This window comes from Taudactylus pleione, unplaced genomic scaffold (genome assembly GCF_031769625.1).
Source record: "Taudactylus pleione unplaced genomic scaffold, aTauple2 ptg000198l, whole genome shotgun sequence".
Lineage (NCBI taxonomy): Eukaryota > Metazoa > Chordata > Amphibia > Anura > Myobatrachidae > Taudactylus > Taudactylus pleione.
In genome coordinates, this window is record NW_028284600.1 from 7,596,500 (window position 1) to 7,621,432 (window position 24,933).

The following is a 24,933-nucleotide window of genomic DNA, read 5'->3' on the forward strand; positions in this document are numbered from 1 at the left end:
TACAGCACCAACTGTTCATGATATTTACAATGATTTTGTACGTCTCAAAAAACGAGAGATAGACTTCTTTTACCATGGTTTAACATTATCTAATTATTACAAAGAGAAGAAGATCCCGAGGGGATTCAGGGTGAAAAACATTCCGACCATCGGTCGTAACAACATCGATTTTTGCAAAAAATGGACATCGATTTTGAACAAGTGTTCATTCGATTTATTATTGCTGGTTATCGAAGAATCTAAAAAAGAAATTGATATTGCTAAAATGAAAATCAAGAGTTTTGAGGATGCACATTTACTTACACTGTCAAGTGATAAACAACATGATAGGGTAGCTAAATTAGATACCCAATTAGAGGTGTATAAAAATGACCTAATTAAATTTAAAAATGATAAGAAAAAGAAAGTGGATTTAGATTACGAGCATCAGCGAGTTTATAGTTGGCTGACGGGTGCATATCCCAAGTCCGATAGACGTCCATTGTTCCGACGCACCATCGATAGGTCACGGTTGGACACATCAGAGGATACTGGCACCACTGAGAGTGAGGCAGAGGCCACGTGTAATGTATCTTCTAGACCGAGTGGCTCCACTAACACAGGCAAACGTACATGAGCTCGTTTTTTAGATTTAGGCCCCATCGTACCCGCAGAGGCAAGCAGAATCAAAGGGAGAGGAAGGCCTCCAAGCGGACAGAGGATCTAGTCTTCAATTTGTCCGACAGATCATTTTCGGAGTGTGAACTTTCAGTATTAAGTAAAGGACTTTTCTTTGTACCCACAGTCCTATTTGATAAAATCCAGTGGAAAAAGGAACTATACATGTTCAACAGGAGTATTAAAATCAAAGAACATTTTGCTAACAGTTCTATTCAGGAATCAGATATACCTCCACAACTTGCAAAACTACAGGAAAGATCTGCATTTGATCCCGTTAATACCAATGCGTCTTTAAAGACATTTTCTCGACTTTTAGACCAATCAGTATGCGATAATCCTAAGGTTTCACAACCTAAGTTCAGTAATTTAAATAAAGTTGAGCAATTAGCTCTTAAACAGTTATCGAAGTATGATGATGTTGTGTTCCGCCAAGCGGATAAAGGAGGTGCGATTGTGGTCCTAAATTTGTGTGATTATAAAAAAGAGGCATTTAGACAACTAAGTGATGTTAGTACCTATAGGAAGCTACCGCAAGATCCTACATGCGATTTTAAGAAAGAAATTGATAGCTTACTGGCATTATCTTGTACGCAAGGCTTTATTTCTTCATCCATTAAGAAAGCCTTAGAGGTGAAGTTTCCGATTAGGCCCCTTTTTTATTTGATCCCCAAATTACATAAGGACCCGGTAAAGCCACCGGGCCGTCCTGTCATAGCTGCCCGTGGCTCATTATATCAGACCATTTCAACCTATTTAGACGCCCTCCTTCAACCATGTGTACAGGCTAGACCGACCTATCTAAAAGATACCAACCATTTATTGTCATCTTTGAAGTCCTTGCCTAATTTGCCGATCGATTGTGTTTTATGTTCAGTGGATGTTTGTAATCTATATACGTGTATTCCCCATGCACTGGGCTTACGAGCTACTGAAATGTTGATTACTAACAATACATTGTACAAAGGACCCCCTGCAGATTTGTTTTTACAGATTCTGGAGTTAGTTTTGACCCGCAACTATTTTATGTTCGATGGGCATTTTGTACAGGTCTCTGGCTGTGCGATGGGGTCCAATGTGGCCCCATCGTATGCGAACGCCTTTATGTTTACTGTCGAACAGGATATATTCTTCACAAATCCTTATGTTGCTAACAATATCATAGCTTATTTTCGCTATATCGATGATTTATTCATTGTGTGGCAAGGGTCCCAACAGGCGTTTGTGGCTTTAATTGAACAACACAACAGTTCGACCAGTCCGGTTAAATTCACATATTCTACTGATTTGTACAAGGTCAATTTTTTGGACGTCACCATAACTAAAAGAGATGGACGTTTAGTGCCCTCATTGTTTTCTAAGCCCACTGATAGGAATAATATTTTGTTGGCGAGTAGTGCTCATCCTGTCCCACTGAAAAACGCGTTGCCTTTTTCACAATTCTTGAGAGCTTTAAGAATATCATCTGACAGGGCTGAAGCACTGCAACAGTTAGATACCATGTATGATAAATTCATTCAAAGAGGATACCATAAAATTAATTTAGATTGTGCAAAAGAAAAGGCATTAGCTGTTCCTATGGATAAATTGCTGATTCGAGACAATAGTAAGAAGGATCGCAGTGTCGATAGACACCTGTGGATCAATAAATACAATCATATTATATTGTCCACAGCCGTATTATTACATTCTATCTGTTCGCTACACATTGTGTTTATTACGCTGATTAGTTTGATCTAGAGGCCAGTGAGCACGATGGACTGTTTTTAATTATGTCATGTGTTTTTGGTCACATTGTATTTGTGTTATTTGGTAACCATGGTGATTACCATGGTAACCGTTGAATGGGAGGATGTGACGTCACTACTGGCTCTGTGGACTTCCGGGTTGGAGCCAGGAAGTGATGTCGCGGTGCAGCATGGTATCTAACTGCTCTATATATGTTTGGTAAGTGTAACATGTTTGTATGTATTTTATGCTTGAAAAAAGCGCTAATAAAAGGTGCTGAAACGTTGCAGACAGCATCTTGTCACATTTGGTCGTTTTTTACACGGAGTGCCGCCTTGTGGAGATTATGTTCAGTTCGTCCTGTTTGGCAGCGACTGACTGTGGAGGGCACCCGGCCCAGGACATTGTGGAACCCGTGAGTGCCGGTGATCTGGACTTGTGTGTGTGTGTGTATATATATATATATATATATATATATATATATATAGTAGGGATGTGCAGGCTCGGATAGGTTCGAGTTTGCACGTGGACTTCGGATTTTTCCCTCCAAAAAAACGGAACTCAGAACGAGGCAAAACGTCATCTTACATGGACGAACATCATCATTCCTGGACAAAAGACCAGGAATGATGATGTTCGTCCATGTAAGATGACGTTTTGCCTCGTTCTGAGTTCCGTTTTTTTGGAGGGAAAAATCCGAACTCCACGTGCAAACTCGAACCTATCCGAGCCTGCACATCCCTAATATATAGTGGGAGGTGCTACATTATGAGATTAATTGCAGGCACAAAAACAGAAAAATCTCAGGTGCACAACTCCAAATTATTAATAATATATAAATGCAATAAAATTTTGCAATCAATAGAGGTTTTTAGCATAATCTTGGCCAAGGTTATGGGCCTACCCACCATATCCAGGTAACCTCTGAAGGGTAGGTCCCTAACATGCTACGATTCAAATCCAGAGCGCAGGACACCCCCAAACTAGCCCAGCTAAGCCGCTCCAGGGCACCGCCATAGTAAGAAAAGTGCAGTGTGAAAGAGATAGTTAGGAGCAGCTACTGCTGCATATAAAGAATGAAAATAAAATTTGCCTTTGTTGATCACCGCATTATAACACATTTTAACCCTTCACTGTGTGTTTATTATATATGTACCTCACTTTTTATTTTCATTCTCTATATGCAGCAGTAGCTGCTCCTAACTATCTCTTTCACATTGCACTTTTCACCTCCCACTATATATATATATTCAGGGTGTGCAGTCCAGAAATCTTTCCCATGTACTCCATTTAATGTGCTTTATTGCACACCTGAGGGAAAGGAGACACCCTCAGTCTGGATTAGCACCCCTACCTTATTGGTTTAAAAGCATGGAGTCTAGTAATGTATGCACACTGGTATTAGGCACAATTCTAGGTAAGTCCTACAAGTTTTATATACTGGAGTGCAACTTTGGTTCATTTTTGGAGCGTGGGTCCCCCTGGATTCCCTTTGTTGATCTGTTTCAGGGCATTATAACACATTTTTCTTTTATAACACATTTTAACCCTTCACTGTTTGTTTATTATATATGTACCTCACTTTTTATTTTCATTCTTTATATGCAGCAGTAGCTGCTCCTAACTATCTCTTTCACACTGCACTTTTCTTACTATGGCGGTGCCCTGGGGCGGCTTAGCTGGGCTAGTTTGGGGGTGTCCTGTGCTCTGGATTTGAATCGTAGCATGTTAGGGACCTACTCTTCAGAGGTTACCTGGATATGGTGGGTAGGCCCATAACCTTGGCCAAGATTATGCTAAAAACCTCTATTGATTGCAAAATTTTATTGCATTTATATATTATTAATAATTTGGAGTTGTGCACCTGAGATTTGTCTGTTTTTGTGCCAATAAATGAGAATAAATGAATAGTCATTAAGAAAAATATTGCGGTTTGAATGGCAGGAGGTTAACCAGATCCTAATTCCTCCATACAATCATCTCTTCTAATCTTTTACGACTTTAACAAAACATCTGTGTTGGTTAAACAATTACCTGTGTAGATGCTGGTGAGCTATTTAATCATTAGCTGGCTGCTGACAGGAATCTGAATTGTGATCGGGGCATCTGTTCCCTCATTAGAGACACACAAAAGCCTAATCAGCAACAATCATTTTTATTGGAGAGGTAAAAATAAAAGTTGCACGTCTGAGGATCACTAAACAAAAACTACAGCACAGATCTATCAAGCTTTTTTGCACATTTTATACTGTATATTGATGCTATGACACATTTTATTTACTCCAAGAACATGTTAAAATAACAACAAATTTATTAGTTGTGTTAAGTGTTTAACACTTCTGTGAGAACAGTAGTTAAAGTGTACTATAACCTCCGACTAACGTGTGTCTTGTGTATAGGTCCCATAACCTTAAACCTTAAATAAAATATGGAAACAGACGGCATGATTCAGACCCGGTCGCAAGTGCTGAGCGCTCGCAACCGGGTCGATGGTGGCCCACAGCGCATGCGCGAGACCCGGCTAGAGACGGGCACACCGTCGCTCCGGGTCTCGCACCAAAGGGGGCGAGCTGTCGATGTTGAGTGACAGCTCGCCCCCTTTGGTGGGGCGGCCCAGGGGGGTGGCTGCCCGGCGTTCCCATGAGAACGCCTGCCGTTTGGGGGCGGCCCCATTGACATCACGAGTGATGTCAGTGGAGAGATTCCGGCTGTTAGAGCCGAAATCTCTCTGGGGCTTGCGGCCACGAGACCCTACCACAAGGGTCTCGTCGCAAGCCCGATGGTCGCGATGATCTTGACCATCGCGACCATCATCATGGCCGCTCGCAATAGCTGTGGGTGGTCACCCACAGCTATGCGAGCGGTCAAGAGGCGATCCATAAAAAAAAAGCCCGGCCCTGCTTCAGAGCGAGCGGCTCTGAATCAGGCCCAGATACATGAGGGCCATTCCATAGAACGTGAAACCAAACTGACGAAAAATAAATTTGCAAAATCACTGCTTTTTCAAGGTAAATTCATACTTGCCTACTTTTGAAAAAGCATTTCAGGGAGATTGTGAAAGCAACACCTATGAGCGCGGCGGTAAAGTGGGCGTGTACAGCTACATCTGAGAGGCGTGTCATAAAATGGATTTACATCCACATGTAAATGAGCCCCAAAGCAGTTAGTAAGATCTACTTGTTGATTAAAATACACCGATACTTTTCAGAAAATGCATGTAGTCATAGGGATCACTGTGCCTTATAACATAAACAAAAATAAAATTATTCAGAAGGCGTCCTACCATTTCATCTGTGACAGAACTGAAGCAACTATTTTATGCTTTTAGTGCTAAATATTTTTATTCTTATTCTTATTATTATATGCTTTTAATTTATACTTATGAAAAATACAGCCTTTTAATTCATAAGGCACTGTTGATATCATAATATCAGCCAATTTGTGAACTGAAACTCTACTCAAGAGAGTACAGCCTATAAATGTGCTAGGCCCCGAAGACATCATTAAGGCAGCCATTTTGTGAATTGAAGTACTATTCTTTAAGTACAGCCTATAAATGTGCTAGGTCCTGGTGACATCATTAAGGGGGTAATTCAATTGTAGGTGAAAGGTATACGTTTTCATGGGTGTTAACTTATTGCGCATATCGCCCGTTAATTTCACTTATCGCCTGTTATTGGGTTTTAACTTATTGTGCAATCCAATTAGAAAATGAGTGGTCATCCAATAATTCTTGCTAGTTTTTCACGTTAAATATCGGTGAAAATAAAAAGACAAACTAATATTGGATAAAAGTATAGAAGTCTATTAGTGGCCATAATAAAAGTATTTGGGGTTCTTAAATTGTGTAAAATGGCGGTTATATGCATTTTTCTAAAACAGTGAAAAAATCATACCCCTTTCAGACATACAGCAAAAACCCAGTTTTTTGGCCGTGAACGTGCATCAACCCGGGTTTTTGCTATGTGTGAACAGAAACAACCTGGGTCGAAGTCCTGGGTCCATGACGCTGCCCTGTACCAGGGTTTTTCCTGGGTGCAACCCGGGTAGTCTCTAGTGTGAATGCATCCAACCCAGGTCTCTAGATCCGGGTTTTAAGAAACCTTTCTCATTGGCTGTTCTGTGCACCTGCAGGTGAGTTCAACTTTAGGCATTCGGACTACGTGACTGGGGAGCAAACAAATTTAAGTGTGTATTATTTTATGTTTAACTTTTTTATGTGAAAAGTTTGTCTTTGTATAGACCAAAACTTTATAAATGCTATATTCATAATTTTCTTATATTGTAATGTAAAAATAGTTTTCAATAAAAAAACATTGGACACAAACAAACTTTGTGGCCTTGACTATAAAAAGTCCAGACATTTTTAACTTAAAATAGGGATTTTCCCCAACTTTTCACCTTCTCAGGAGGCGGTGAAGAAAAATTTGTGTTACATCCTATGGAGAATTATGGCGTGTTAACTTCACCTGCAATTTAATTGGGCAATAACACAAAGTGAAAACTTTTCACAAAAATGATATCGAGCCCAAATGAATGCCCCCCGAGGCAGCTATTTTGTACACTGAAACACTATTCATGAGAACACATTCTATGTATTCAGCAGGTCCCAGTGACATATTAATCTGCATAGTCATTGATTCAGTACACAAAATGCCTACCTCATCTGTGCTTTAGACAATTGTATTATGTAACATTTATCAATAATGCTGGGTACACACTTACCGATGTGTCGTGCGGCGGGGCCCAGCGGGGTTGCTGGGAGCAACGGCGTGACAGCAGGGGCCATGCTGCAACCGGCAGCATGTCCCCCGCTGACTATATCGATGGTCGGTCCTGCGTGCAGGTCCAACAGCCATGGTCGCTGATGACGCGTGGGAGCGCGCATCGTCAACGACATAGCGGGTACACATTGCCCAATGTAGACGATATATTGTCCGATCTGCTGGCATCAGCAATTGCATAAACACTTGCCAATGTCGGGAGCGACGGCGGAGACTATGCTGCATTTGGCAGCATGGCCCCCGCTAACGATATTGCCTGTCGGACCTGCATGCAGATCCAACAGGCGATGTCGCTGACGATGCGCGGAAGCGTGCATCGTCAGCGACATAGCGTGTACGCACTGCCCGATGTGGAGTGTGTACCCGGCTTAAGACTACATGGAAGTTGTATATAGATCATGAAATGTCAACACATATACCAAAAGATTTCCTGTAAGGACATGACACTACTTATACCTTATAAAGGAAGAGGCTTGCTATGGATTATAAATTCCAAGTTTAACACCCCACAGTAGAAGTCTCCTGCGGGGTAAGATCGCTTTATGGGCCATGTCTGCTGGCCCTCCTCATAATCAGTGGCTTGTTCTGCCTGGCAGGAGAGCGACCTGGACACCAGCCAGCAGCTGCTCCCTTATACTGTCGCTCACAGGTCATTATTGCATTTTCTTCACACATCTCTCTACAACAATATGCTGTAAATATCCAACCAGTCCAGCCTTTCATATGCGAGTAGGAGAATTGTCATGGTCGTGTAAGTGTGTCATCGCCTCCTGTTCACTATTGCTTAGACACACTTACAGAGGCAATGTACATGCACTATACTTGTCACTACCACAAAGTAGGGCTGAAAGGATATTTTATGCTTATGCTGAACTTACTAGTAAAAGTGACCTGGTTATCGCCCAGTTTAAAGGTACTTAGTGGCTGAGTTTAGTGTGAGGGGAGAGAATGTAATATGTACTGTGCGCAGGGACATCCACAAGGATATTTTTGGCTACTCTTATAATAACCACTGACTATGGGACCGAGTTCAGTTATCTATAGGGTACCTGCACCTTTCTTATATAATGCATGAAAGGGGGTAAATGTTAATAAACAAGTTAGTAAGGGCAATGCGACAAATCTTGATCTTTTGCTTTTAATGCAGTATTTAACTACCTTAAACAGTATAACAACAACTCATAATATAGTTAGATTTTTATCATCTAAAACGGGTGGGAAACCTTTCTTCTGCCGAGGGCCATTTTGAGATAGAGATATATATATATATATATATATATATATATATATAAACACTATTCGTGGGCCTGGTGCAGACCACGCCCCCTCCGTGTGACATCACATGGTGGCGGGGCCACAATCGCCGGTGATTACAGCTCCAGGGAGCTGTAAGGGCAGCGGTGTGACCATCTGAAGAGTCCTAAGGATGCTCTAGGCCCCCTGCTAGCCAGATGAGACTAGCAGAAAAAAACTCAGAGGGCCAGACCAAATGATTCCGCAGGCCTTATACGGCCCCCGGGCCTGAGGATCCCCATCCCTGATCTAAAACATCAAAGCAGAGGGCCTTTTGTTTTGTGTATTAGTAATTTGCAGACTCTGCACTAACCTCTGCAGACTATTGCACAATTACAGATGTGTCTTCATATACCTAGGGGTAAATTTACTAAAGGTTGATTTAAAGTCGATCTAAATTGATCAACAGTGACAGGCTTTCTGACTTCAAAATCCGCATATTTATCATCCCTAGGGTTTCAACCCAATTTTGCAGTCGGAAAGCTTGTCGATGTTTATCGAATTAGATCAATCTAAATCGACCTTTTGTCATTTTACTCCCTAGACTCAATACGTCATATGGCGCGAGATACCTGATGCAGGTGAGCCGCCAGGTCCTGTGCGACTCGGCTTGCGCAGTAACCGATTCAGAGATGCCCGGAGGAACCTATAATACAGTGTCCATGTATGTGCACACAGAGTAGGGGCAGTCATTTTGTGAATGGAAGTAATATTCAGCATATGAATTCTGATTACATTGATGAGGCACGAGCAGCAGAGATCCCTCATTTTGTTGTGGCCACGCCCTCAGGACGGGATATACTAAGGGGAAACTGCAGTCAAATGGCGGAAGTAAGTAACGGGGACAGGGTTAGGGGTTAGGCACTAGGGGAAGGGTTAGACACTAATGGAGGAGGGTTCGATTAAGGGTGTGGGGAGGGGGAGATTAGGTTCATGCACTAGGGTGGAGGCTAGGGTTAAGCACCAAAGAGGGATGGCTATGGTATGGAGAGTGGGATGGTTAGCATACCGACCAACAAGTGCCGGTATGTTAACTCTGTTGGGATCCCAGCAGATAGCAGTGCCTATAGAAGTCTATGGGCTTCTTTCAGCAGATTTCCCCTGTGTAGGATCAATCTCTGACCGCCACCCAGCTTGCCCATGTGCTAATATATATGTTTTATTTTCGTATGGAGGGGGTATAGTCACACCTCCCCGAGTTGGCCATGCCCTCTCCCAGTACCTGGGCCCAGCAGAGCTGTGGGCAGCCCTGGGCCCTCATTCAGAGGCGCTCGCATAATGCGAGCACTCGTTCTGAATGTGGGAAGCCGCTTGTATTTTGAAGTGCGGCCTCCTGGTCGCTAGCTAAGCTGTGGGTTACCACCCACAGCTTTAGCGACCAACCAGGTTGATGGTCGTGATGGTCAAGACATTCGCGACCATCGGGGCTTGCGACGAGACCCTAAGGTTGGGTCTCGGCAACAGCAAGCCCCAGGGAGCTTCCTGCTCTGATGGAGCAGGAAGCTCCCCACTGACATCACTGCTGATGTCAGTGCGGCCGCCCACAAAACGGCAGGCGTTAAGGAAAGCCTCCGTTTGTGAAACCACCCCCCCGCCACGCCTACAAAACGGGGCAAGCTGTCGATCAACATCGACAGCCGCCCCTTTTGTAGTGAGCTCCGGAGTGAGAGACTTTCTCTCTCGCTCCAGGGCTTGCGCACGCGCAGTGCGGCCGCTGCGCATGCGCAGGGCCTAAACATCGACCCGCTTGCAAGCGGCTCTGAATGAGGTCCCTAATCCCATGCTTGGGAGGACTAGGCAATAATATTATGGTGTACATTTCTGGGGTTGTCCTAACTGTGTAAAAGTAACTACGGGCAGAGTGTGATCGTTCCCATTTTCCCTATTTTATACCCATGAAATTATATTTAATACAATATAATTTCTTTGAAAACATCTCTTTAAAATTTAAAAGAAAACAGACAATAATGTTATTACTAACACTCCCGGGCAGTAAAGTACAAACAATCTCCTGATGGAATTGCACACTGTAATACACTACAGTGGTTCCCAAACTGTGCGCCGTGGCGCTGTCACCAGGGTGCCACGGCCGGAGGGAAGCTGCTGTCATCTCAGCAGGTCTGGCCAAAACGTCGATCGCGACTTACCGCTCATGGAGCTCCCGCCGGTAGATCGCGATTCACTTTCCTACAGAAACCGGTTAGCTGCCCTCTGAAGCTATCAGAGGATAAAGAAGTCTCTGATCACTTCAGCATTCCCAGTGATGCAGTGTGCGGGGGACATCATTAGCCGTGCACTTGCGGCCCCTCGCAATGCATCACTGGGAACTTGTGAGGATCCTGCGCGCCTGCTGGACCCAGCTTGATCCAGTCATCTCAGTGGCAGCAGGAGGAGGAGCGGTTCCCAGCGTGAACTTCAGTCAGGTAAGTTCTGCACAGGGATGTGGGGGCACTGCCCAAGAGGCACTACTACAAGGGGTACTGTATTATGGGCACAACTACAGGGGGCATTGCATAATGGGCAGTACTACAGGTGGCATTATATAAAGGGCATTACTATAGGGCAGGGGTCAGGGAACTTTTTTACCCTTTATCCCAAAATATATTTAGATAAGCCAACGTTACCCCCTTGATTTGAAAGAATATCATATAGTAGTGACCCCCTAAAATGCCCCATAGTAGTGCCCCCATATAATGCCCCTGTAGTAGTGCCCCCAGTTATGCACCTGTAGTAGTGCCCCCATAGTTATGCCCCCTGTAGTAGTGCCCCAATATAATACCCCTGTAGTAGTGCCCCCAGTTATGCCCCTGTAGCAGTGCCCCCATAGTTATGCACCTGTAGTAGTGCCCCCATAGTTATGCCCCTGTAGTAGTGCCCCAATAGTTATGCCCCTGTAGTGCTGCTTGTACAAAAAAAAAACACTTACCTTACTTCCCACTCCTGCATCCGCCGTCGTCCTGTCCGCCCGGCTGTTCCTTTGGAACTATGGGAGAGACGTCATGACGTCTCTCCCATAGTGCGCATGGAGAGAGGCGGAAGCTGAAGTCCAGAAGAGAACTCCAGCCTCCGGCTAACGTGGCGCTGCAGGGAAGGAGCTGGGCGCCCGCTGGTAATAACATCTCAGCGGGCGTCCGGCTTAGGGCCTCCCTGCGGCACAGCCGAGCATGCATATGAATCATTCTATATTATAGAATGATTCATATGCATGCCTGACTGTCCGTCCATTATCCTCAGGAATTTCATTTTTACCCCACGTGGGGTAATTTACCCCTGTTCCCTGACCACTGCTATAGGGGACTTTACATAAGGAGCACTACTACAGGGGGCATTGTATAAAGGGAACTACTACTTTGGGCATTGAATAAGGGGCACTACTATAGTGGGCATTACATAACTGGCACTACTACAAGGGGCATTGCATAAGACGCACTACTACAAGGAGCATTGCATAAGGGGCACTACAACTGGGGGCATTGCATAAGGGGCACTACTACTGGGGCTATTGAATAAGGGGCACTACTATCGTGGGCATTGCATAATGGGCTGTACTACAGAGTGCACTAAATAAAGAGCAGTACTACAGGTAATTAATTTCGCTTAGGGGTGCCTTAAAAAATTAAGGAGACCCTAAGGGTTCCTTGAACTGATAAAGTTTGGGAACCACTGCACTACAGTAAATATTCCACAAAGTAACTGAACACTGAAGTACTGTAACATGGCTGTGAGGTACATGTAGCTAAATATAGGTCTCATTAGTTACACTGACTATATTTAGCTAACATATGATACACAAGTACACACTAATAAATACTGCAATTTACTACACAGAAAAAGAGAACAGTATAAGAGCCACATCCAACTACTGGGATAATATATTAATCTATATACTGGTGCCCAGTAGGAACATTTGGGGAAGGGCACAGCAATGCCTCCTCACCTTCTCGGGTCCCTCATCTGTGCTCAGGGTATTTACTGCGCTTTTTTGAAATGAGGCCCTCACTTGCTCTTTTGAGTGCAGGGAGGGGAGCATCAGGCAGGTGATCCGACACTGTGGCCCCCCACATGAACCTCCAGGCCCTAGAGCAGCTGCACCACGGCAGTGGCAGGAAACCACTATTACGTTTTGTAACACATCTGTCGGCACGAATTACAATGTTTTTAAGAGAAGCCAGTTATATAATATGGGGTAAAGTAAAACCAGAATCCCAAATAACTGTCATGTTTGTAGACCAAAGTCATGTACGACTGATTTGTAGGATTTACTATTAAAATGTAGCTAACACATAGTTTCCATAAGAGTTGTTCCCAATTTCTGCTAAATTATTAGGACAACTAAAAGTGTACCGCCAACTTTACCGTGACAACCCAACCCCCCCTTCCCGCTGAGTGAGTGCCCTCGTTCTCTTATGCGTGTCCTACCTCTCAGTTTCATTGTCCTGTATTGTCTAATGATATATTGTTGCACATTTACTGTATCATTGATCTGTCATGTTTTACTGTTACGGTGTATCGAATTTATACGGCGCTACAGAAACTTTGCAGAGCCTTAAAAAAAAAAGGATTAGAATAATTATTATTTATACTAGTTATTTATATATAGCGCACACATATAATAATAATAATAATAATAATAATAATAATAATAATAATAATAAAGTCACAACACCCAGTTATGCCAACTCAGTCGCAAGTGAATTGCGCACAACTCTGCATCAACAGTAGTCGCATCCACTTGGTTCCAGAGCATGCAGAGTGTAGAGGCGCTCACTAACATGTGTCCATCTTTGCATCAGCCCCTATAGTGGCAATAAGGCAATGGTATGGTATGCAACTAACTGAATCATTATTTCTGGAGTTAAGATCTGTTCCTGCTTTGACCACAAGGCAAAGGTAACACCAGTCAGTCATCATTTTCTGCAAGATCCAAGATATTTGATTCTCACATTGCATGTGCCTCTGCTATGCACTATACTGTAATTACATTGGGTTATACAAAATGAAGTGGTCCCCTTCAGCCTATTTGGAATGTAATCTGTATAATTTAAATGTACTGTTGCAAGACAAAGGGTTACAAAACACAGGAACACTTATGTGTATGAAGTAATGGTGTCAGTGGTACTGGAATAATGTTATACTTAAACCTTCATTAATCTACAAAAGAAAACAAAAAATAATGTTATTACTATGTTATTACATATACCCCTTTTACATCTAAATTCCGGGTTTGACCCGGAGTTGGAACAGGGTTCCAATCCGACACAGACCCGGAATTTAGCCGGTGCTGACCCAGGATACTCCCAAGTCGGTGCCGTTCATACCGGAGCGGCTTTTCCGCTGTTGAAGTGGACGCTTGGAGATGACATCATCTCCAAAGGCCACTGATGCCGGACCAATCGGCTGGCATGCGGCGCGCTCCAGGTCATCGTGACCCGGAGCGCGCCATTCACACTGCAGGGTTTCACAGGTTAATCCTGTGTTAAGCCTTGTAAGTTACCTGGGTTGGATTGCTGGGTCCCTCGACCCGGCGATCCAACCCTCTCCCCTTTTACACCAAGGAGATACCCGGGTTAACCCTGCAATAACCCGGGTTTTAGCTCGAATGTAAAAGGGGTATAAGACTCCCGGGCAGTAATGTAGAAACAATCTCCTGATGGGGTTGCACACTGTAATATACTACAGTAAATATTCCACAAGGAAACTGCACACTGCAAATTATACGGTCCTGAATACCATAAAGCAGATGTGTGAGTTTCAAGCTATGGTCGGACTACATGTAGCAGCGTGCCCTGGATGCAGGTACACAGATCAAGCCCTAGTAGTAGAGTACAATACATTACCCAGAGCTGACGTCACCCTACAGGACACGCCCAGTAAATGACAAGCCACGCCTAGGCCCTCTCACCTCCAGCACCTCACCTGGTCACTGCCTCTATGGAGCCGGGAATGGCGGCTCCCCCCGCAGGGCCGCCACTGTCATACAGAACACCGCAGACGTCCAGCAGCACGGCCCGGACACCGCTAGCCCAGGAAGCCATGACACTAGTCGCACAACTATTTGAGGCCACGCCTCCAGGTGACGTAATGAGTGGTGCATCATGGAACATGTAGTCCTTTATTGCATTTCCTACTCATTTTCCGATTGCAAATTGCACTTCACAATAACATTGGCTACATTATTTATTGGAGCCCTGGTTGTTGTTATATTGAAAGGTTATGCCTGAAAGCAAGGCAAGATTTCACATTGTAGAATATGCTCTTGTTTCATGTTTGTTTGAGTTTTTCCACAGAAAAGAAAAATAAGATGTCTATTTGAATCAAATGAGTGTTACTTTTGGAAGGGGCATTTATGGATAACTTTGTCTATTTTATCGGTATCATCCAGAATTACTACCATATCTATAACCAGAGACTTTGGTGTGGAATAATCAAAGAACAAAGGGACATAGGGCCTGATTCAGAGCCGGACGCTCTGACCAGAGCGCTCGCTCTGAATCAGTGCCCTCCTCCATGAAAATGGAGTGGTCTCCTGGCCGCTCTCATAGCTGTGGGTGACCACCCACAGCATATGCGAGCGGCCAAAAAGATGGTCGCGATGGTCTTGACCATCGCGACCATTGGACTTGCCACGGAGACCCTGCGGTAGGGTCTCCCTGCCACAAGCCCTGGAGTGATTTTGGCTCTATCAAAGCCAAAATCACTCCCACTGACATCACTAGTGATGTCAGTGGGGCCGGCTTCAGACGGTGGCGTTCCCATGGGCTCAACAACATCGACAGCACGCCCCCTTTGGTGCGAGACCCGGAGCGATGGAGAGCCCGTCGCTCTCCGGGTCTCGCGCATGCGCACGACGGAGCTCCCTCCGTCGTGCGCATGCGCAGTGGGGAACATCGACCCGCTTGCGAGCGTACTGCCGCTCACGTGCGGGTCTGAATGACCCCCTTATTGCCCAATGTTTCCATCAGTGATAGGGTTCGTTTCCTCGTTACCCAATACCAGAAAGGGCGATAACTGTTTTATCTCTGGGCCTGATTCAGCTTGGATCGCTATTGTGATTGCAGCTGCGATTATGCACGCTGTTCAACTGCGATAGTATGCTAATTAATTGCGATCGCTATGCCGCTGCAGCACTACATAAGGACGCCCACTTTACTTTACACACATCCGTAATGTTTAACAAGACTGCAAACCATCAGTACAATCAAGTACCATCGCAGCCTCACGTACACTTGCACAAGGTCTGACCTTACTCAGAATTTGCAAACTTCAGTGCACGCTACGAGTCCTCAGGCTGCGTAGGGCGTTGCAGTGGATAATTTATGCATGCCCCTGTAATGGTGTTCAAACGCACTGGCATGCCTGTGTTTTACCAACCACCCCCCCGTCACCACCCACAAACAGTACAACACCAGCCCGGGTCACTATTGATAAACATATACATATTTTTCTCCTGTGGAATAAATATATACAGTAAAAATAAATATCAGGCATATCAGCGTAATCAGGGGTCTATTGATAAGAAGACAGGAGAGAAACATTCTAGTATCAGCAGAGCAGTGGCGTATCTATAATGGGTGCAGTGTGTGCGGGGCACACGAGCCCCCGGGTCCAGGAGGGCCCCGCACCGCACACACTGAATCCAAATTTTTTTTAAGCTTACCTGTCCGAGGTCCCGCGTTGGGTGTTACTGCTGCTCAGAACACCTGAAAAATGGCAGCCACGGCCATTTTCCGGTGTTCTGTGCATGCGCAGTAGACTCCGGGCACTAGAGTGTGCCCGGAGTCTACTGCGCTTGCACAGAACGCCGGAAAATGGCCGCTGTGCCATTTTTCAGGCGTTCTGCGCATTTACAGTAGACTCCGGGCACACTCTAGTGCCTGGAGTCTACTAATGCTCCGGTGGCTGGCCAGCCGCGTCAGTCGGCTGCCAGCCACCAGGGAGAGAGGAGGGGGCCCCGCACGAGGACTGCACACGGGCCCCCTCCTCTCTTAAAACGCCCCTTCAGCAGAGGCTGGCAGTGCAGTGCTGGGACTTTTAGTTCCCTACCAGCAAAAGCGACAACAGTTGCCTTCCTCTGGCGTTAAGCTACACAAACTCATAGAAACATAGAATTTGATGGCAGATAAGAACCACTTGGCCAATCTAGTGTGCCCTTTTTTACCTTTTGGTAACCTCAGCCCTATATAATCCTCAGTTCTTTGTGAGAATCTTCATATGCCTATCCCAAGCATGTTTAAATTGCTCTACTGTCTTAGCCTCTACCACTTCTAATTGGAAGTTATTCCACTTATCTACTACCCTTTCTGTGAAGTAATATTTCCTTTGAATCTACCTCCTTCCAGTTTCAGTGCATGTCCTCGTGTTCTAGTACTTGTCTTCTTTTAAAGAATGTCTCCCTCCTGCACCTTGTTAAAACCCATGCTGTATTTGAAAGTGTCTATCATGTCCCCCCTTTCCCGTCTCTGCTCCAAACTATACATATTAAGATATTTTAGTCTTTCCTCGTAAGTTTTGTGATGTAGGTCATGCAGAGCCGTAACTAGACTTTTTGGTGCCCTGTGCCAGAAAGAGCATTGGCGCCCCCCTCATTTTTCAAAGGGACATAATGCACCCAAAAAAGGGCCATGGCTTCCTGGGGAAGGGCCAGGGAAGAGATAGAAGAGGCCAGGAGATGCTGGGGATGAAATAAGAGGAAGCTACAAGCAAGAATGATAATAAACAGAAATTTGACAGGCCCAAACAGCGCCCCCTGATCTGTGGTGCCCTGTGCGATGGCACTGGCCGCACTACCCTAGCTATGGACCTGAGGTCATGCACCATTTAAGTTGCCCTTCTTTGTACACTCTAATGTATTTATATCCTTCTGGAGATATGGCCTCCAGAACTGAACACAGTATTCTAGATGAGGCCGTACAGACCTATACAGTGGTATTATCACTTCTTTCTTCCTGCTACCGATTCCTTTGCCTATGCAACCAAGCATCTGACTTGCCTTTCTTATTGCTTTGTTACTTTGCTTACCTGCCTTTAAGTCACCTGAAATAGTGACTCCTAAATCCCTTTCCTCCTCTGTAGTTTCCATTAGAGTACCCTTAATACTATATTTAGCCTTTGGGTTCTTGAGACCTAAGTGCATGATTTTGCATTTTTTAGCATTAAACTGTTGTTTCCATGTTCTTGACCATTCATCTAGTCTACCTAGATAAGCCAGGTGTGTCTACCCTGTTACATATTTTTGTGTCATCTGCAAAAAGGCATACTTTCCCTTTAATACTATTTGCAATGGCACCAACAAAAATATTAAAAAGCACTGGTCCAAGTACAGAACCTTGGGGTACACCACTTGTAACCTTTCCCTCTTGAGACTGTACTCCATTTACTACAACTCTCTGTTTCCTATCCTGCAACCAAGTTCTTATCCATTTAACCATCTTAGAATACAGGGCCTGATTCAGAGCTGAACGCTCTGACCAGAGCGCTCGCTCTGAATCAGGGCCCTCCTCCATGAAAATGGAGCGGCCTCCTAGCCGCTCGTATAGCTGTGGGTGACCACCCACAGCATATGCGAGCGGCCAAAAAGATGGTTGCGACGGAGACCCTGCGGTAGGGTCTCCCTGCCACAAGCCCTGGAGTGATTTTGGCTCTATCAAAGCCAAAATCACTCCCACTGACATCACTAGTGATGTCAGTGGGGCCGGCTTCAGACGGTGGCGTTCCCATGGGCTCAACAACATCGACAGCACGTCCCCTTTGGTGCGAGACCCGGAGCGATGGAGAGCCCGTCGCTCTCCGGGTCTCGCGCATGCGCACGACGGAGCTATATCAGAGCCAAAATCACTCCCACTGACATCATCACTAGTGATGTCAGTGGGGCCGGCTTCAGACGGTAGGTGTTCCCATGAGAACGCCTCCGTCTGGCAGGCACACCCCCGGCACGCCCACCAAAGGGGGCGTGCTGTCAATCAACATCGACAGCACGCCCCCTTTGGTGCGAGACCCGGAGCGATGGAAAGCCCGTCGCTCCCCGGGTCTCGCGCATGCACACGACGGAGCTCCCTCCGTCGTGCGCATGCGCAGTGGGGAACATCGACCCGCTTGCGAGCGTCCTGACGCTCACAAGCGGGTCTGAATGACCCCCACAGTCCCAAGTTTTCAAGTTTGTTTATCAGTCTGCGATGTGTGACCGTGTCGAAAGCCTTACTAAAGTCTAGATAAGCTACATCTACGGCCCCCCTGAAACTCTGAATACGACATTGACTTTTGACCAAATGCCTGACCGTGTATAAACAGCCACTGCATGCCACACAGCATAATGAAGAGCAATGCTTTGCCTTCTAAAAATCTACTTCTACACCTTAAATCTACTTCTACACCTTTCTGATTGGAATATTTATATATCCAGACTGCGATGCCTGTGAGCTCAATTCACACAGTATCATTTTTGGAAAGGTGTTTATGTATTTGTCGTGTAGGCTCACTGTACAGTACAAGCTATTGGGCATGATGCCTATGTGTAGTTATGCAGCCAGCCAGATGCACCTCGGAAGGCCAAGTCGTGCAGTGCAGCCTTATCAGGCACAACCACATGCTGGGAGTATTGATTTCAGCTTGCTCTAGTCATCAGGACAGGTCGGGGGTGAAACAAGCCCAGGATCAAAGCAATTTAAAGTCAGCACAAGGACAGAATATTAATGGTTGTAACGACTCAAGTAATATAAAAGATTCAGGTCAGGTTTTGCAAAGCAACTATAATGTAACACATGTCATTCTATCGCAAATTTCCCTTTCTTTCCATAGAGGTTTCATGGTCTGTATCTGTCCCACCAGTTTGTCCTATACTTTACAAGGAGACGATGGCAGTTTATTGGAGCAGGGTGAAGATCACTGGGACATGTTGTAGACTTCGTAAGACCTCGCAGCTACAAGGAATTTACATGTTATGAATGATAGAAGGGAGAACACGTGCACCTCACTGATCCAGGACTAAACGGGAAGCTGAGTTAGTGAAGTCTGTTGGGTTATGTACAGATAGAAGACAGGATAATGTAGTGAATGTGGATTAAAGGCTAATTCCACCATAGCTCTCAAATGACCCAATTTAGGCAACAGTTCTATGACACTGGCCTGCTGTCTGGTGAGGACCTTTGTTCCAGCTGTGTGGGGCAATGGAGAGGTTTTAGGGAAGGAGTGTACTGTTGTGAGTAAACTAGTGCTTCAGAAGCATCAGGCATGCCCTCAATGTGATGTGCCCCATTTTCATGATCACTATACCAATTCCCAAAGTTGAAAACTTAAGTGTTATAAACTGCACCTGTATTTAGATATTTTGCGGGTACTGGGGCTGATGCAGTGACATGCTACAATGGGTAAAGTGGGTACTGGGGGCTAGTGTAGTGATATGCAGCAATTGGTAATGCGGGTACTGGGTAATGCGGGTACTGGGGGCTAGTGCACTGATATGCAACAATGGGGAATCCGGGTATTCAGAGCTAGTGCAATGATATGCAACAATTGCTATTGCGCAGTGGCGTATCTATAATGGGTGCAGTGTGTGCGGGGCACACGGGCCCCCGGGGGGCCTCGCACAGCACCGCACACACTGCACCCATATTACTTTAAACTTACCTGTCCGTGGTCCACGTCGGGTGTCAGTGCTGCTCAGAACATCGTAAAATGGCCGCTGCGGCCATTTTTCCGGTGTTCTGGGCATGGGCAGTAAACTCCGGGCACACTCTAGTGCCCGGAGTCTACTAATGCTCTGGTGGCTGGCTAGCCACGTCAGTCGGCTGCCGGCCTCCGGGGAGAGAGGAGGGGGCCCCGCACAGGGAGTGCACATGGGCCCCCTCCTCCCTTAAGACGCCCCTGCTAATGTGGATACTGGGGCTGATGCAGTGATATGCAACAAAGGGATATTGTGGGTACTGGGGCTAATGCAGTGATGTGCAACAATGGGTAATGCAGGTACTGTGGCTGATGCAGTGATATGCAAAAATGGGAAATGCAGTGATATATTATTGTATTGTGACCTTAGCACGGTTATACACACTTGGTGGTCTGATGTATGTTTGCAGCAAATGCTACTGTTTTTGTGCTGAACGTATCATGAGATAGATACATCTTATGCAACATATATACGTAAGTGTACTTCTTTCTGGCCGTGCCTTTTCCTGCAAATGTAACCAACTTTAATGAACCCCCTAAGTCAGAGCCGTCTCTAGACATTTTGGTGCACGGTGCCAGAAAGAGCATAGGCGCCCTCCCATAGTGTAAACAGATACAGTGCTCACCGCAAGTGCATGCACCAAAAAAGGGGCATGGTCACACTCTGGTACCCTCCATTCACATTAAGCTACACAGTAGTGCCCCTTATTCATATTACACTACATAGTAGTGTCCCTTATACACTTTAAACTACTGCTGTGTAGCTTAAAGTGTATAAGGGACACTACTATGTAGTGTAATATGAATAAGGGGCACTACTGTGTAGCTTAATGTGAATGGAGGGTACCAGAGTGTGACCATGCCCCTTACACATTACTCCACACAGTAGTAATGCCTCTTACACATCATGCCACACAGTAGTAATGCCCCTTACACCATACTTGCCGACATTCAGCTCCCTCCTTCCGGGAGGGGGCTGAATGTCAGCATACAGCGGGGGGCGTGGCCGCATGATAACTCCGTTGCAGGGGCGTGGCCAGTGTGGGCCGGGGGTGTGGCCGCGAGATTGCATCATCACGGCTCCGCCCCCTCATCACAATGCCGGAGTAAAGGGCATTGTAAAGCGGGGGGCGGGGCCACGACGACGCGATTCAGCATGAATTGCGTCACCGCGCCTCCCCGCTGTGGGGGTTTCCCTAGTAACTCTGCAGGGGGGTAGGGAGGGATGGCGGCTTGCGGGAGGCTTGCCTGCCTTCCCGGGGGGCCGGGAGCTGCACCCGAAAATAGGGAGGCTCCCAGCCAAATCGGGAGGGTAGGCAAGCCTGCCTTACACATCATGTCACACAGTAGTAATGCCCCTTACACATCATGCCACACAGTAGTAATGCCCCTTACACATCATGCCACACAGTAGTAATGCCCCTTACACATCATGCCACACAGTAGTAATGCCCCTTACACATCATGCCACACAGTAGTAATGCCCCTTACACATCATGCCACACAGTAGTAATGCTCCTTACACATTAAGACCACAGAAGTAACACTCCATACACATTATGCCACACAGTAAAATACCTCCCCTTACACTTTATGCCACATAGTAGAAATACCTTCCCCCAACCCCCTCACCCTCTTCCTCGCCAGAGCTTTCTCCCATATGTAGTCAGCACTCACCTGGTCAATGATACTCTGACCAGGCACAGAGACTGACGACCATGTCTGGAGTGGACTGAGGGCGGACAGTTTGATACTGTCACTGTCAGGACGCTGCCTATTCACCCAGATAAACGGCTCCTCACTGTTTTTGCCACTATGTGGAGACCGGACAGAAAGAAGCTGAGTGCGGAAGCCCACTTCCTTCCGAGTGCTCAGCTAGGGTGGCGCAGCTCTTAGTGCCCGGCTGGGGAAGGCGCAGCTCATAGTGCTCGGCTGAGACAGGCAGGCAGCCAGCAGGCCAGGGCTGCAGTGAATATAGATAGCAGCAGGCATCCAAGCAAATAGAAATTGCAGTGTGTGGCCGTTTCCACCCAAGGGCACACTGCGCTCTGTGCGGTGGCACCGGCCGCACCACCCTAGTTACGGCTCTGCCCTAAGTCATGTATTTATTACTCTATTGATTTTGATTATATAAGTGTAGTGTCAAGTTTAGGGGTTTCAGATGGAACCTAAGGCTGGATTGGGGACTGAATGTAATAGCAACCACCGGAATTAAACTGTAGGCATGAACTGGATTGGAACTGGAGGTAACAACAATGGAACCGGAGGCTTGAAACAGACTGGTACCAGAGGTAAAAGCAACAGAACTAGAATGAGACCGGATACTTGAACCGGACTGGGACAGGTGATAGCAGCAGCTGAACCGGAGTGGAACCTGTTGAAGCTGGATAATTGGCTGAGACAGAATCAGTTTAAAATTAGAGTGGAACAACGCCATCTTGTGAATGGCCACAAGACGCCATCTTAGAAAATGAGATCTGCATGACGCCATTTTGCGAATGGCCGCCCAGCGCCATTTTAGGGATACTCACACTTAAGTACATACGGCGATGCTATTATTAGCATCATGCGATCGCATATTTCACCATACCCCATACACACATTAAATACACACAGTGGCGCTGTTAACATGACGCACATTAGCGAATGCATAATATCCTGCATGCGAACGCTGTTTATTAGCTTCATACGTACGCATCTGCCCCAAGTTAACTAACGTCTTTTCCCAAACCCCTCATACTTACACACTGCACACTCACATAAAAGGTTCCATAGCTTCAAAGTGTAATATCCAAGGTTTATTCATTTCTTACTAATGTTGTAAAATAAAAACTATTTTGATATCTAAGTTTAGTACATGATAAACAAACCGTGTTTGGTGTTGTACTGATCTACTCTGTCTCAACAGCTTTCCGGTGTCATAGGTGAGAAGATCGCAACATGCATTCTCAACTTATGGACTGTAGAGAGTTAAAACACTAAAATGTACTTTGTAATGTTAGCAGCTTAGACTTGCATGTGGCGGGAAAAAGGAGACAAAAGGCTGTCGGAGGCTGACCTGTGTTCATTTGAATCAACCTGTTAAATGTCCTGTAACAGAAGCACCGTGACTGGGAACCAATGGAATCATGCCAAACTTGCCTATTGTGTTGCTTATCCCTGTAAGGGTATAAATGTGCATACAGACTCCAATCTGGAGTCTTCTTGCTGATGCTGTTGATGGAGGTTTCTTGTTGATGCCGGTAACTGGTCCCAGTGCGCGTGCGAATGTATAACTGTACCTTGGGTCTGTATGATTTCTTTGCGCTAAATTGTCTTTAGATCACAGCGTGTAACCTACTGTTTTAATGTTGAATAATAACCTTTGTGCGTTGGAAACACATTTCTCAAAGTCTGAAGGCATTTATTTACTGTATGACTGCGTACGCAAATAGCGTCAATCTTAGAAGGTATAGGCAGAATTTAGAAGGTATAAGCAGGATTTAGAAGGTATAGGCAGGAGCATATAGAGGTTTAAATCCAGTATCGTTAGTTGGGGGCTCGCAGGTTAATCTCGCAATCGGTCTGAAACACTCGGTATCGAACTCACAGCAAAAGAGTGGAGGCGTCTGGTAGGGGAACGCATTGTGCGTTAGGAATCTGTTACCACCGTTGTTGCTGAGAGTGCGCTACCGGTTACTGTGACTTTAGGAGCGCTGATTAAGAATCCAGGGACGGCGGAGGAAAAAGTTTTCCTTTGTCGATAGGTTGTTTTTCCATTTTATTTTGTGGGTTAAAAAGGGAGTGTCGCATTTTTGCGTACATGGCTGGGTCACATTTTTGCGTACGCAGCTGCAGCTGAGACGCATTTTTGCATACGCAGCTAAGTATAAGAGTCATAATAGGGTTGTGTAATAGTCGCATTATTGTGTATGCGACTAGTCGCACAATAGCGTATACGTATTTCCGGTCTGCTGCCACATGTTTTAAACAAAGCCATTGAAATTACATTATCAATTGTTGCCAATAACTGGGTTAACGTGTATTTTTCTGCTCTGGAAAAAAGTGTGTAACTGTGAGTATTTGTTTAGGGTGTAACACGGGACCTAAATGTTAAGGGTATCGTGGGACCCTTAAGTGCTAGGCGTAACGAACGGCCTAGTGACTCGGTAGCAGCTTACCGTTTACTTTTACTTTACACAAGGCAGGTGTATGGGTTGTTATTTTTGTTAGGGTTCGGCTCCCAGTGTGATTATAGCGTTCAGTAATCGGTTAGGCTTATTTGAGCACTATAATTAAACCGCATAATTTTGGCTAAACTGTGATTGTGAACTGGTGAGAGGGGGGACGAAATCAACTGGAAAACAAAGGGTATTTATTGCCCCCTAGCAGTTGAAACGTAGTCAAAAAGGGATTTCTGAGTGGAAGTGGCCTTTCTTCCATAGGTGAGTGGAGGCGTCTAGATGTCCTCCATAGGGTTCGTGGATACACCCTTTTTCCAAGATGTCCACAGGTAAGTGAAAGTATCTTGACTGTCTTTCACCAGTTTAAATCTTTATTGAAAAATGTAGGGTTCTCCCAGGATGGGAGCCACGCAAACTGTAGAGATGTTAGACAATGATGTGCTGCTATGTGAGGCGCCGCTTGGATCGGCACGCCGGATTATGCATACTAAGTACTGTGTTTATGGTAGCAGGTACTGTGATGTATCTTGTAAAATGACGACGAAGAGTGTTAGACCGTTTCCCAGAATTGGTAGCTTTGATAAGGATGTATTGAACAATGTCCGAGATTACATCAGCCTGGTGCGTTCTTGAGTGAAAAAGGTAAAATA

At 45.5% G+C, this 24,933-nt stretch overlaps 1 protein-coding gene across 1 annotated transcript in view; it reads right to left on the reverse strand.

The window, feature by feature from the left end:
- The window catches only part of LHPP (phospholysine phosphohistidine inorganic pyrophosphate phosphatase), a 30,251-nt gene extending 15,719 nt beyond the window's left edge, over nt 1-14,532 (reverse strand). The window contains exon 1 of the mRNA XM_088476957.1: nt 14,379-14,532. Within this exon, the coding sequence (XP_088333083.1) occupies nt 14,379-14,497 (119 nt within the window). The 5' untranslated portion in view covers nt 14,498-14,532. The remainder of the gene's footprint in view (nt 1-14,378) is intronic.
- Between the last annotated feature and the right edge of the window lie 10,401 nt (nt 14,533-24,933).